The sequence below is a fragment of the Bombus terrestris genome, chromosome 5 (assembly GCF_910591885.1).
Source record: "Bombus terrestris chromosome 5, iyBomTerr1.2, whole genome shotgun sequence".
NCBI classification, from domain to species: Eukaryota; Metazoa; Arthropoda; class Insecta; order Hymenoptera; family Apidae; genus Bombus; species Bombus terrestris.
In genome coordinates this window covers 7,899,840-7,915,362 of record NC_063273.1, presented here as the reverse complement: position 1 = coordinate 7,915,362, position 15,523 = coordinate 7,899,840, and the positions used below count along the sequence as shown (strand labels likewise).

Genomic DNA, 15,523 nt, shown 5'->3' with positions numbered 1-15,523 from the left:
AATATTACAAATTAATACAATAAAAAAATTACAAAGTATATGGGTGAAATAAGAAATAATTAGTTCTTAACTTACATATTTTTATTTTCTATAGTCATACATTTACTTGTTATATACGCCTTTCTTATGAAGAACTTCATACGTTCTTACTAACTAATTCGTGTAATAAACAAATATTATTATAATGAAAGAAATCCCACACAGTTTCGAAATATTCTTATTTTGTTTTCATAAACCTTTTTTAATAACAATACAAAAGCAAGATCATTTGCAATCGTAATATGAGTTTTGTACAAAATATGTCTTTTCTTCTTTTTTTCTTTCTTTTTACCCTTTTCAGTAAAAATTAGAATAATATATGGTATATGAAGTTTTTTTTGATATTATTATTGCATAGAATAAAATTTTATTAAAATAACCTGACTTATTAAATGTTTTTCATATGTTCTCATCATAGGAAAGCGAAAACAATTGAAATAATAAATATGTAACATAAAAAACGTGAACTAGATGTCTTGAACAATAAACAACCAATATAAGAGGAAGATAATATTTTGCCAAAATTTTCATCTTACAAACTCGTATGGAATACAAAGCTTTCTGAATATAAGCTTACCGTTTAAATATAAGACAAAACATATCGGCTATATTTTACAAACGACGTGATGTATTCATAATAGGCAAATAGTTTTATAAATTTTATAAGTAGCACATATTTAAAAAAATTGACGTAACTTTATAGAAGTTACCAACTGGAACATATATAACATATTTAATTATTCTTGTACGTATAGGTATACTATTTACCATTTTTTGTATTAGTGTTGAAATATTTATTAATATATTGTTATTAAATTACACTAATGAGCACTGAAAAAAGAGGGAGGCAGCGATGACGGCGTGTTTCAGTATGTTATTACTCTAATTCTTGTTTATCTCAAGAGTTTGGAATAAAATGTGGAAAAATGTTTGGGTAGTACAAAGAGTAAGAATGACTTCCTTCTAAGACAAAAAACATTCAATTATACATGTTACAATTACGCTAAAAAATAAGAATGCTTATCTTTATAACCACGATACATAGTATTATGTAATTTACTTTATAAATTCGAATTGTCGTAAAACGCATCATTGCATAGAATCAATGATCCTCAATGCTATTCCGACAAATTTTCCTATGGTCAGTTTTTTGCACTAGATAATTAGCAAGTTAATAATTATGTTCTCCTTTCTTGAAAAAAAGATAGAACAAAACTTGTTTTATTCAACTCTGCTAACAGAGTTGGTGGTCCATAATAATGCTTCACACCTCCTTATTTTTATTAATATAAACTGAAACTTCCACAATCTTTCTTGTTTCTCTTGGTAATGTTTTTTAATGCAGTATGAAACTGCTACCATAAGATGTCCTTCTGTAATTAAAAGATTTAACATTAATGTACAAAGAAGAATTTTTTATATTATAATTTTCAGTTATAGTTGTACAATTAGTAGTCCTTATTAGCAAACATAAAAAAACTTACTTTGGTTACAAGGATGTAAAATTACATTTCTCAGCAGCACCCAGATTTAGAGGATTCAATCGGACGTCCATGTTCTATTTTCACCTTATTTGCAGGATCACTGTTTCCACTTGATGGAGGACCTACTCTAAGTTTTATTTCTGCAGCCATTGTCATAAAAGCTTGTTCTACATTCATTGCATTTTTTGCAGATGTTTCTAAGAATGGTATACCAAGCTGGTCTGCATATTCCTATTTACAAAATTATACAAGAAATTAATGCAATTAAAATGTTAATATTATCATAGCTTTCTTACTTTTGCTGTTGTGTAATCAACAACTTTTTTAGTGTGAAGATCACATTTATTGCCAACCAACAGCTTATTCACATTATCACATGCATAACGATCAATCTCTTCCAGCCATTGTTTAACATTATTAAATGTTTCTTGATCCGTACAGTCATAAACAACGATAATACCATGTGCACCCCTATAATAAGAACTTGTAATTGTTCTAAATCGTTCTTGACCTGCTGTATCCCAGATTTGTAATTTTATTGTTTTTCCATCTAGATCAATTGTTCGTATTTTGAAATCTACACCAATAGTACTGATATAACTTTCTGTGTATGTGTCATCAGCAAAACGGAGTAGAAGACATGATTTTCCAACTCCAGAATCTCCAATTAAAAGTAACTTAAATAAGTAATCACTGCAAAAAGATGTTTACAATAAATAAGGTTAAATTATATTAAATAAGCAATGTACATAATTAATTTCAATTTATAATTTATTTTAGTTAATTTATGGCAACATTTATTTTTGTTAATATTTAAAGATGTTTTGTTTAATTCCAAAATAAAAAAACAATCAATACAAGGTTATAAAAGCAAGTAAATATATTGTTAAGCATTCTTTGTATACAATAATATATTTTGTTTAATGATTAAAATCTATAATAATTAAACTGAGTTGATATAAACATAACTATTTCTAAACAATAAATAACATATGTAAAAGATTATTATAATCAGGAAGTAAAATTACATTGTATTACACAATAATTATTATATATTTGATCATAAACATAAAACATGAACAATAATTAGAAATCTGGAAAAAAATTAATTTGTAAATATATAGCAAAAACAGCAATCTTTTTTTAAAATTTTAGATATAAGATCATAAGTTTTTTTGTTATATATGTACTTTATTTTATTGTTATTTGTATTATTTTCGCATATGTAATTTAACAAAACATTCAAACACAATACAAGTAACAACGAACTTTGCCTCATACTTTTTATAACATTCTACAAGATCAATTTTCTCAAATCACTTAAAAAAATTTTTTCATGTATTTGCGTGTAAGTTTTCCAGATTTAAAGTTTGAATTTATCAAAAATAGTTAACACAGATTAAGAAATGAATTTATACAAAAATTGAAAATAAGAAAAACAACAGAGAATGAATTTCTAAAATATGGCTTGTGAACATGGGTAGAAAGAGACAAAGAGGGGGCGGGGGATAGTAAATCTGTCAGATAGTAAACGTTAAACAAAACTTTTTCGTACTAACGTGGCTGTATAAAACATTAATAGCATTAAGTTTGTCTTTTTAGCCTCGTTCGTTGTTACAGTTATAAATAATTGATTATAAATTTCACGAAATGAACATATCTTAGATATACTTATGTCTGCGCAAAAAGAAGTTTACTTACTATTCAGGATTCATTGTGGACATGCTACGCTCAGAACACGCTCACTAATATCGTGTACCGTCGTTAAGGAAATCTAAAAAATGGACACGATTCGTTTCGACGATGTGACGGTAAAGATTCACAGATCACGTTCTTCAATACGAACGAGCTGTAACAATGGCGGTCACGGTAACTCCTCCCAAACCAGCAAATGAAATGTCTACCATTGACGTAATGCCAGAATGGCAGCAGATGCTGTTTCACTCCCTCTATTTGACGGGACACGAGCGATTCCAACACGAGAACCACGTCTGCGCACTTCTTATCTTTTAGGAACGCTTCTCTTCTCTCTTTTTCGGGGTTTTTTTTTCTCCTCTTATTCTCTAATTCGTGTATTTTTTCCAATATGCATTATTTTCAAAATTTATGTTATTATAAATAAATATAGTACTATATATTTAGAAATGCCATACAAATGAAATTGATGGTTAAGCTTTTTCAATTGGATATCGATATCGGAAATTTTATTAATCTCATGTATTGTTATACGTGCATCTAAAATCACGGCCTTAGAACGTATTTTCAAGCTACTGCTACCTGAGTACTATCAGAGATAAGTAAGTAGGAAGATCGCTGGTGAGTATAGGGGAATTTCAGCCAAAAGATGCTCTACGAATTACCGCCTCTAACGGTCAGACGGCCGAACTATACGCACATTCCCCCCCTCCCCCAAATATGTTTGGTGGAAGAAACCACGATACATATGCCGTGAACATAGGGATATATTACTATGTCCATGATGTATGCACAGTGAGAGAGGAAATGTGTGTTTATACGTTCGATTGTATATACGGGATTGAGGACATATACTGATATACGCGAGATCACGATTATGCACAGGATCGTAATTTGTACCTACCTGGCCTTACAGAGTTGAACGAAAGCATGCGCTTAATGGTGATTCGAAAACGAGCGACAAAAACGCTGCGGTATGTCGTAAAACGAGCATTTATAAATATTTGATCGTCATTTTCGTATAAGAAGAGTTGTTTAAATTATTATAAAATTATATAATTACCAGAAATATGTTAAATGTAATTTGTGTCGTTAATTGTAAATGCCATAAATGTACTATAAAGTGATCGTAAATGACCTAATATTTGGAATGAAGATATATACAGAGTGTTTCTAATTTATAAAAAGTTTTTGAAATTTGAAGTAAAAAGTATAGGTCGAAAGGAAGTGCTCGTTTATTAATATTGTAATTTTGATTAAAAAAATTAAATTAGGTTAGATTGATAAAAAATGGATATTGAATGGTTAATAGAAGAAATACATATAGAACAATAAACATAATCTGACACGTATAAAATGGTCTCACAAATGGTAATAAATGTATTTACGACGTGGTGTAAAATATGTGCATACTTCTGACAATTACACAAATTGTTATACAGAAAATTATGAATTCGTTAAAAATTATACAATTGTTGTAAACTTTCATATTGAATTAAATAAAAAATTTTATTTTGCAAATGAATAAAGCGTTTAATTATTTCAAATCCATCCGACATTCACAATCCTTAAATTTTTTCCAATTTCGATTCCTTTAAGGAAAATTACAAAATTAAATTACAAAAAAATTACAAAAAATAACGAAACAGTTCAAGAAAATTGATAAGTATTGGTAAGTATTAAAAGAATAAAATAACATAAAATGTATTTGCAACCAATTCCTGGAAATAACGTCATTTTCTGACAAAATCTTAGAGCTAAAAATTTGGCGTTCGAACGAGCAATTTGTCGGCCAAAATAGCGATTTTGTACGAGGAGAACATGATAGCATATGAGATGATACAATTTCACAGATTCTTGAAAATAACTTTATATTGCAAGACTGTTCTAAAACTGACATTTTCGATTACTGCAAAAATTTTTCAACCGATTTTATGATTTAGTATTAGCAGAATAGGATAGAACAGGAGGTGGCATAATTTTGCCGATTCTTAGGAATGATGTCATACTTCAGGAATTATTCAAAGTTGAAATCCTCAGATTCTCGAAAAATTTATTCATCAAAATCTCAATTTTGAATCAGGAGAATATAACCTTATAGAAGGTGACACTATTTTGAACTAATTCTTAAAACTTGACATCATTTTTTAGGATTTTCGAAAGTTATTTCGTGGTCTTTTTTTTACACAATTCTTCTTTAAATTTTGCGTGTTTAAATTTTTAAATTTTGTGTTTTTATCTATTTCCCGAATTCAGCGTTTGATTTTTTATGAGATTGGGTAGTAAAAAGGGCATAAATAGCAAGATTTTAAAGTGCTGTTAAACTAATCTGACTTATTGAAACTCTTCCTAACTACATTTTATATAATTATTTTACAATAAATAATCTCATTTTCTATTGTAGATATTGCATAATCATTTATTCTAAGGTTGCTTGTGGTTGCTGTTGGTTGCTGCTAGCTGCTTGTGGTAGGAGCACGGGACCTTACAGCTTCGCTCGTGGACGCTTACACGGTCAGGATTGAAAGTCCTTCCACATTGTTTACACGGGACCAATTGACTTAAGTGAGATTTCCAACTGGCCTCAGCCATTGCATCCAAGTCAACTGTTATATCTCCCGTTTCTAAGTTACCTGCATACAAATTACCATCGTAAATTAAAAATAATAAATTATTGCATTCGTAATTCGCGCATGCAATGGAAAAGAATATTATTTTTATCAATTCTACATAATAATTATCAATTGCAGATCACTTCACTTTGCGTGATGAACCAATGGCACAAGGAGCATTTTCAGTATTTGATAAAGCTCGACTTTGTGACTTCCTGACTCTAATCGTGTCTCCCTCTAATCGATATAGTTACACTGACCTTAAGTTCATTGGTAAGGCGCGGATCATGCAACTGATATTTAATTTCCACGCACAATATTCACTGACTATCAAAGGCTACTATAAAGATTACTGATTCGATACGAATTAAAAGTGAAAAAAGATCCATGCACCTGTGCTCCGAATAAAAGCATTCAGGTGAATCGATTACGGGGGTTGTTCAACTCTTGACATCAATTAAACCAAAGTGCATTTTTCCCGCCAATTGAAGTTGCTGCATTTAAAAAATGAACGTAATTATAAAGACATGCAAGTATAATAAGATATTTGACTCACGAGCGTAAATAATTTCAGGTCTCTCTGGCTCTTTTCTTCTTTGACCTGGCGGTAATTTTTTGTTCTCCACGTGCCATTTTTTCAAGCATTGTGGTTCGTGAATGGCTATGCTAGTAGATCCGAAATCTCTACCACATATGTAGCATGTGACCGTCTTCTTCTGCACATTATCCTAAAACCAATTTTCTCCAAATAACTATTTCGTTGATTGTCTTCGCCGATTTAATAACACTTAAGCGTAAAACGACACAACTTTTATTCATAACAATCGATATAAAAAATTTGTACATAAAATTTAACTCGTACAATAGAACACCACTCGTGGATGATCGCGTGGGAACGCTTATGCAAATTGGATAATATAAGCATGCCTTCCGACACGACTCACCCCCGTTGGGCTGCTTAGATTTTCTTGCACGTTCATCATTTCTGACTTCTGTTGTCGGATCGAATCCTTCTTTCGAGGCTGAGATGATTGTTTTTCCTTTTCTATCTGCATTCGCTTGATGCATTGAGGCTCGTGTATTTTTATACTCTTCGTGCCGAAGTTTCTGCCACATGATTGACAAGTAAGCATAGGAGGTCCTACTCGTGACGTACCGGGAGACTTTTCACTAAGGAAGCTTTCTGCTTTCTCTGGCTCGGTATTCTACAGTTTAAAGAATATGTAACAAACATCCTATTAAAGAGTTAAGACTGGATAAGCACTTTCACCTTTATAGAAGCTTTACAGCTTTTCTGATGGACTGTCAGTCGTTCTGGTAGAAATGTTCTTCCACATTTCGAGCAGGGAACCAATTGTGCCTGAAATACAATTTGTCATCATTATCTTATCCCCTGCTTCCATTCAGTGTTCTCTATGATTAACACGTCAGTCAACATGAGAACTTTCAGAGAGGAAAAGTTCTTCTTAACGAAATTTTGAACTTAACGAGTCGCAATGCGGTTCTTAGTTTTTAGATCAAACATGCCGTTGCTCTTAAACAACCAAGCCCGTGATAAATCTAGGGCAGCACCTTGAACACGATAGGACTGGGATATTACAGTGCGTGACATACTCCCTGTGTGGAACCAGAGACTTTACACACGGATTCCGCTGAATGCACTGGTATTTCTGTTTCTACGTATACATAAGAAATGTGCAAGGGTAAACCTTAACGAGCCATTCCACTATTACGTTTACTATAATCGATTTAATCAGTAGGAAGCATGTTTGTCCATAAAAACATTTGCATACTTTAAATTAACATGGAATTTGCAATTTTGCATCTATTAATACTAATTCTTACAATGGAAGAAAAATGGATAAATAAATATAAAATAAATGAATGAATATAAATATAAAGTATAATATAATATAATATAAAGTATAATATAAAGTATAATATAATATAATATAGTATAATAAAATATAATAATATAAAGTATAATATAAAGTATAAATAAATCCAAAATATACGTAAATGAATTAAGTATGTAAATAAACAACAATTTCAATACTATGCATTTTTGACAATCCATAACTTCTTGTATTTAATTATATTACGATCAGATTGCAGAAAGTCATATAATAATGTTACATCACCGTTTGGGAGAGACAATCGTCAGCCGTGACAAACATAGTGGAATGACTCATTCAACTAATCGAAGTATGTTACTCCATAAAGACAAATACGGAAACGTTTAACGATTCAGACAACTCTGCCTGAACTCCTCTCGATGACTGATCAAACCGAATAAAATTTACTTGAATTTTATCGGTTCGACAAAAATCTGGTTTAAGGATGCTACATTTGCCGAATGGAAGACTCACATGCTTAAGAAAATATTTAAATCACAGGATACCTGAATTTCTTCCCATGCTACTGCATTCCATTCTGAATGATTGATGGCGATGTCAGGCTTCTGAGGTATCGGGCGCCTTTGGTTCACGGGCAAAGAATTATTTTCCCGTTCCCACTTCTGCCACCATCAATATTCATCAATTATTCGATTAAGCTTAAAGTTATAGCTTTATATATCACTGATGAATAGTGATTATGTTAAATGATAATTATGCTAAATGGTAATTACTTCCTTAAACAGAAATTTATTGCACGAACTTCTAAAAACAAATAATGCCTTCACGAAAATTAATGCTTATATCAGTGGCTATAATTTTCTTTACATACTCTAATTCATTTTCAGAAGTTCATACGAACGTTATACCAAAAGCTCTAGTGTCTCAAGTATCTAGTACTAAATTTACAAAGACTCCTTCATAAGACGCAATAAATATCAAATTGGAAGAATGAATTTCAAAGCGATTCACGGTAAAGCAACGTAACGAACACACGATCGATCTACACACGATCTGCAATACAGGTAATGTTCTTTCATGAATAGTCTATAGACAAATTTAGACCCAGTCGAAGAAGTATACGAATTTATCGAACCGAATGTATATACACTAAAACCGCGACATACATGTAAATTACAACGCTTCGTGCCAATGTTCAACTATAGCGAATAAGTGTCAGTTCTTGTGTACGTATAAATGTTTCTCATATCCACTAAATAGATATGATCGCGTATGTATATGCATATCGATCTTGCAAAGGGCCTTGATGTATTACGTGTCTTCAGAGATATCCAATGATATTCATGCATTGTATCTCACATAATCGCGAGTATGAATAATATATAGAGTTCAAGTTCAATGTGAAATTAGATGCTCCTTTTGCAAATACATACCGGGTTACGGTAAACATTTTGTCTATTGATAAACGTGAGATACGCACGCAATTTCTTTTTAACATTGGAATAAATTAAATTTTAATTCAGTAAAACGAAATCTGACGTATTGATAAGGCTATATGAAGTAGCGTGAACGTGTAATAGGAAAAATATTAGCATAGAAACTACTTGCATTTTAAACGTGATAAAAAAAATATCGTTCTGAAGCTTTATGAAATTTAAAGGCACGAAGTAAAATAATAATTATAGTTGCGCATTCACGATGCTACTAACCTGCATGCATCTAGGCTCGTGAATAGGAAAGCTAGCTGTACCAAATTCACGGCCACATATGTAACAAGTAATGGTCCTTGGCCCCTTCTTAATTGGCGCTGACGAAGGTCTACTCGATCCATTAGATCGTTCTTGAAGATTGCCTGATTTGAAATCCTGAACAACCATTTCCTCCACTTTGTTCTTGCTCTTATCGCTACGAAAATTCAAGGCAATGGGCTTCTGAACAGTTTTTGGTATCGTGGTCCTTGATTTGGAGATCGTAGAACTGTCCTTCGCCTTAGGTTGACTACCCTTCGGATGACTGTGAAATCGCTCTGGTTGGTCCGGCTTTCCACAGCTCTTGCAAGGTTCCGGAGCGCTCTTTGTTGAAGAGGCTGTGAACACTTCCAGATCGTTCTGTATGGTGGGTCTTGAGCTCTTCTTCTTCAACGTAGACAAGGAAGGTACCTTGTGGCTGGCTGTTCCGTTTCTAATTGTAGATACATAATTTTATTTTTTATTTCCAACTTTGAATTTATTCTGTTTTTGGATATTTTTCTCACAAACAATTTTTACCATTTCTACAAGCGGAATTTTCTATATATTCTTGTCTTTAAATTTTCTTAACGAATTCCTTAAATTTTCACGAACCTATTGTTGTTGTCATCCAGTTTCGTGTTATCCAAGCTCTTCTTTGTAAACGCCGGATCCTGCCTACTTATGCGCGCTTGTTTCTGCATCCTAGATGATACAATCGACACGTCGATGTGACTGAACCTCGAGTCGAGAATTTGTTCAAAGCTACGTCGTTTGTGGCGTATGGAGAAGGGTCCGCTGCACCACGACACCTCACCGTTCGATGCTGGGCTATATTGTTGTCGTTGTCGCTCGACACCGGTGACGTTTTGTCGGTACCTTGACGACGAAGGGAATGACGATGTTCCCCCACTAATTGCTTTTGAGAGACGAAACCGCATCATCGAATCAACAAGTAACTCTTTGCTGAGAAGAGACATATCCAGCTTGTCGACCAGATCGGGGTCCAGCACAGTTGGTTTTTCGAGATTCGCGGTCTTCGGTCTTTCCGGTTCATTGTGTAAGGAAGCACCGCGTTTCATCTTCGGTGGCCAGGTGCTTGTATCCGGTATCTTTAATTTTCCTCGCTGCTTTCCTTTTTCTAAATCATTTTCGTACTCTTATATTTTTGGATAGAAAGGATTCTCTAGATAGTTGCTCTAAATAATTTTTTCCATCTTAGATCTTTGGATAGATAGGGGTCTCTACATAATTGATTTAAATAACCAAAGAATTCACATTAGTGGTAAAAAACGTCTTCTTATGTATAAAAAATAATCTCTGGCTATGGATTGATCGAAACTATAATGTAGTATGATACGTAATATTGATATAAAATACAACGTAAAGGTTCAAGGTTAATTCCGCTTTAAAAAAAGTACATTTCCATAGCCAGAATTAGAACCCTCTACTTCTAATGCTAATTATTTGGAAGAAATTACCGCCTACGTTTATTCTGGGTTTTTGCAGTTTTATGAGTTTTAAAGAAAGCCTATATATAAAACAAATCATTAACTACTACAACATATGCAGTTTCTCGGTGTTAATTAATTGATTAATTTTCTTATTTAATTTCATTACCATTTCCTAATTCAATTTAATATGTAAGGTGCAGTATTAGAGTACAAATACAATGTCGTTTATTTTGCTTCTTTTTAATAAAAATGTAATAAACTTTACTTACTATCCAGCATATCCAAGTCATCCTTAATTATTAGAAAAGTTTTTTCGGATAAGAACTCCGTCGAGCTTTTTTTCCATTTCATGATTTTTGCAGTCGACGCCGTGATATTGGAGTGAATTATCACTTTGAATTTACAAACAACGTCACGATCAATTGGAAATATTTTGTACTATTTCGATAGCACTGATATAAAAAAACGTTTTTATATTTTAGAAGTAAACCGGTATTTAGAATTTCATAATAGATCTTTATATAAATTTATCGTGTTTTAAAATAAATAAAAAGTATAATCGATCATAATAAGACACACTTGAATTTTCATCATTCTTTCAATCGATTATTGGTAAGAATTTCTGACTCTCTGACGTTTATGGTTATGGAGATTGTAAACTAATTTTTCTTCGGCTATTAAATCGTCCTTTCTCACTATTAGTTCACTTAATTTAACTTCCAACAAAATATTCATGTTGTCACTTTTTAATTATTCTGTGATTCTTTTCGATCCCCATAAAGATTATTATTATGATTATGGTTCCAATGATATATTTATATATTTATGTATATAAATATCAACTCGATTGCGATATTTTAAACACAAGCGATCTTAGTCAATGTTCTAGATTGTATAGTCACAACGTTGATAGTTCCACGTTTTCAGAATGATCTACAAAACCAGAAGCAGTAAACATACACTCTGCATAGGAGAAAATTACGAATTTCTAAAATAAACCATAAATACACATGTCTTCCTTTTCAAACACTGTGCAATGAGTACAAATAAAACATAAACATTTTTTTAGACGATCGACAAAAATGTATTTCTATATTGACCGCTTCGTGAAGATCATCGAAGCGGATTTTATCTTGTTTTATTCAATCAAGAAACTTCATTGTATTGATTTGAATCGTGCGCGACTTTTAGAAATGAGATTTTAAACACGTAGCCCTTTGTCAGCGAAACAGCCGGTATACTGAGCTTCGGTTTACCTTACCATTGGTTACATATAGCTTTTACCTTTTGCTTTGTGGTCGACTGTGTGAGAATACAGGTGGCTACAAAAATCGATCTAACAACTACTATTAAACAACTATGCCATTGTTCGTTTGTGTATGTTCACGGCGTCAGATGAAAGTTTGTTACCACATTGATATTTTAAACGTGGGTGTATATAAAGAATCTTTTCAAAAATAGACGAATACTTCTTTTCTTATTAATATGTTAATCGTTTTAATGTTCTTTATAATTAATTTTTATATTGACATAGTTCGTATGTACTTTGAATATAATTTTAATATTACTGGATTGATAATTAAACTACGTTATACGATAAAGTGAAACGCTATTTAGATAATACTTTCAATTTTGTAACGTTTTATTTAAAAAAGGTGCGGGTATATTTCACATACCGAGAAAGTAACTGCTCTTGCATAGAAAGTTGTGCAATTTTATTCATCTACGTCATGAGAAATGTGGGTATGCAATTGATAGAATTTTGTAGAAAGTAAGTATTTACTATTTACAATAGTAGTACATATAAATACAAAATATTAATATATTATCGTCTGTATCTATATCGCTTGAAATGGAACCACAATTGGAAAATATTATTGTGGAATTGACACCTAAATCCACGTTTATATGAATATTCCCATTCTCTATTAACGATTTTGAATGCAATATCTTCATAAGGTGGGCCTGCATGAAAACGTAAAATAGCAAAGTCCTTATTATCTGCACAGGGTGTCTGAAAATGATAACACTTTTGTTAATTAAATATTCAAATTAGCAATAAAATAAAATTAATTTGAACGATATATATATCTTACCAAGAAATATTCAGGAGTCGTGTTTTTATCTATTAAATCCGGATAAAATATATTAAATTTGTAGCCTTGAACGATTTTCGGTGGTGGATTATCCATATCATAATGGGTTTGATTATATTTATTCCATTCGAAACCAGTATGAACTCGATTGAAATATCTTGGTTTTCTGGGTCTATACTTGTCAGACCAAAGATAGATCTGTGCTTCTAAAGATGACTCAACACTAAATTGTGCTTCATCAGAACTCATGTTTTTACGTGCTTCTCTATGCATTGCTTGTTCTTCCGCAGTCATAACATTCTGGATTTTTCGACCTGTACTGAGTACTTGATTTCTTGCATATTCCAACCGTTGATTATCGTCCTCTTCTAAAGTTACTAATGTTCCTGGTTCAAGTTGAGAATAAGGTATATATTTTGGAGAATAACCTCCTGATTCATATTCACAGAAAGATTCTGACAAAAGATCATCAGCTGCATTATTAGTCTCTGGATCATCACTGCAAATTTATAAAAAAAATTTATATATTTGGAATTTTTCATATGAGTACATATGACAGAAAGACTACATACTCTGATTGACTTTCTTCACTTTTTTCTGTGACTGTATTAGCAGTTTGTTCTTCTTGTTTCTCTGGCTGTTCATCAACTGGTTGCGAACTCTCGGTTTCATTTTCCGTTCTAGCTACACCTTGTTCGGCAATTAAAACTTCCAATTTTTTACGTAAATTTTCTTGATGCCGATCTCTTAATCGTGCTCTTGCCATATGCGCTGAGGAGCATACATGACTGATATAATCATGCGAGTTAAATAATATAATTCAAAGTATACGTAGGTAATTTTTAATGCTTACCTTTAAGTTGAGACAAAAGACTTTCCCAATATCCTATATCAACGCCTTCAGGCTTTCCTGTAATTTTTGCTTCAATCTGTAGTTGCAAAGCTTCTAATTGTGCTGCCGTTTTTCCTTTAAAAATAGCAGTCACATCTTTAGCAACTGATTCATGTATTCCTTCTCTTCTACCCACAGCTGGAAAAATACAGTAAATTTGTAAAAACTATAAAAACAAAATTTCATTTGTACAAGCAAAAAAAAATGTACCTACCAACTTCATACTCTGATCTCTCTAATTTTCTCAATTTATGCAGTTCATCTTCAACAATTACTGTAATGTCATTCCAATAATCTAAATTTTTTCCACGTTCTAATTCTTTATAAACTTTAATATCTTCAATGAGATCTTCTAAATCCTTCACATGTAATCCACGTAAGTAAGTGTAAGGTTCATGCATTTCTACAGCATCAACTTCTTCCTCTGCACTGATGTATTTGGCAAGAAGATCAATTGGTTTTGCACGACCATCTTGTATTCTTATACGTGACCTTAATCTCGCCTGTTCTAAATGAAACTGATCTTCCTGTCTTGCCCATTGTTCCAATTGAGCAGCTTCTTTTCCTCTTTGGAGCATTGTCATCTCTTCTTCTCTTTGTTGTCTTTCTAATTCTCTCTCCTGTCTTCTTTTCTTAACTTTTTCTAATTCTCTTTTATTTTCTTCTTGTTTATGCCTATTCCTAATTTCTAGTTCTTCTCTACTTACACCAAGCAAACCTTCCTTTTCAAGTTTTTTAGACCATACAAATGTGGAAAGTAAATTTCCATCACCAAATGGATTATCTGTATTTGTATAATGTAAATAATCATTATCCCAGCCCATTCTTTCTTTTCTTTTACGTTCTTTAGCTTCCTTCTTTTTTAAACGCCGTAATCTTTTTTCCTCTGGTGTTTCTGTAGCTTTCATCAATTCCTTTTGACGTTTTTTGTCTTCGATTTGTTTCTGGCGCTGTTTCTGAAGCTTTTCTAAAAGCTTTGTAGAATCTGATGAAGAATTAGATGAGGAAGAATCGCTAGAATCACTTGGACTTGATGAAGATGATGAAGATGATGATCTAAAATGAAAGAAAATTAGAAAATAATAAACTTTTAATCCATAACCTCAAAAGTGATCATTTGAAAATGTTTACCAACCTTCTTCTGCTTTTATGTTTCGAGGATTTTTTATGAGATTCGCGTGATTCTGAAAAATCTCTGTATCTACATTTTTTATATTTTTGACTACAGCTTTTAGAATGTTTATGTCTCGACTTTGATCTTTTAGAATGGCTATCATAGTCACTGTCACTGTCCTTACGAGAAATTCTACCTTTATATTTATATCGATTCGTATCGTCCTTTTTTGATCTTTCACGGTCTTTTCTATGAGAATACTTTTCCATTTTTAATAAAAATATGAATATTGTATATTTCCACAGAATGTTAATATTATTTGATATTACTATCTTGACACTTAACCTCACGAAACATATTTTCTCAATGTACTGAGGACATTGAACGCCATCATTGAATTTAGGACAGCTGATTCCTGTTTACTACGTGTGTAAATTTCCGTTTATATTTAATGAAACAAAAATACACAATAAATGTTAAATATCTTTATAATTTCATAAAAGTATAATGAGTTGATAAAAATTATTCGATTATTGTTTCTATCTTTTTCATAT

General features: G+C 31.9%; 2 protein-coding genes across 2 annotated transcripts; both read right to left on the bottom strand.

The window, feature by feature from the left end:
- Positions 1-63: 63 nt before the first annotated feature.
- Positions 64-3,700, bottom strand: LOC100645673 (ras-related protein Rab-1A). The gene is made up of 4 exons (XM_003395472.4): positions 3,225-3,700; positions 1,820-2,216; positions 1,524-1,754; positions 64-1,412 (listed from the first exon to the last, which is right to left on the bottom strand). The coding sequence occupies exons 1-3, from the start codon at positions 3,245-3,247 to the stop codon at positions 1,554-1,556; spliced, it is 621 nt and encodes a 206-aa protein (XP_003395520.1). The 5' UTR covers positions 3,248-3,700; the 3' UTR covers positions 64-1,412; positions 1,524-1,553.
- Positions 3,701-5,532: 1,832 nt separating this feature from the next.
- On the bottom strand, positions 5,533-15,379 carry LOC100642924 (cactin). Its single transcript, XM_048405862.1, has 12 exons — positions 14,991-15,379; positions 14,070-14,911; positions 13,817-13,993; positions 13,536-13,734; positions 12,964-13,462; positions 10,029-10,495; positions 9,396-9,867; positions 8,232-8,348; positions 7,101-7,190; positions 6,775-7,035; positions 6,387-6,558; positions 5,533-5,851 (listed from the first exon to the last, which is right to left on the bottom strand). Exons 1-12 carry the CDS (start codon positions 15,236-15,238, stop codon positions 5,643-5,645), a joined length of 3,753 nt encoding a protein of 1,250 aa, XP_048261819.1. The 5' UTR covers positions 15,239-15,379; the 3' UTR covers positions 5,533-5,642.
- Positions 15,380-15,523: the final 144 nt, after the last annotated feature.

Coding starts and splice junctions, on each gene's coding strand:
- LOC100645673 (XM_003395472.4), bottom strand. CDS start 3,247: ATGTCCACAATGAATCCTGAATA. Junction 2,217..3,224: donor TCCACAATGAATCCTGAATA/GTAAGTAAACTT, acceptor ATCTTTTTGCAG/TGATTACTTATTTAAGTTAC. Junction 1,755..1,819: donor TTGATTACACAACAGCAAAA/GTAAGAAAGCTA, acceptor TTTTGTAAATAG/GAATATGCAGACCAGCTTGG.
- LOC100642924 (XM_048405862.1), bottom strand. CDS start 15,238: ATGGAAAAGTATTCTCATAGAAAAGACCGTGAAAGATCAAAAAAGGAC. Junction 14,912..14,990: donor AAACATAAAAGCAGAAGAAG/GTTGGTAAACAT, acceptor CTTTCATTTTAG/ATCATCATCTTCATCATCTT. Junction 13,994..14,069: donor GAGATCAGAGTATGAAGTTG/GTAGGTACATTT, acceptor GTATTTTTCCAG/CTGTGGGTAGAAGAGAAGGA.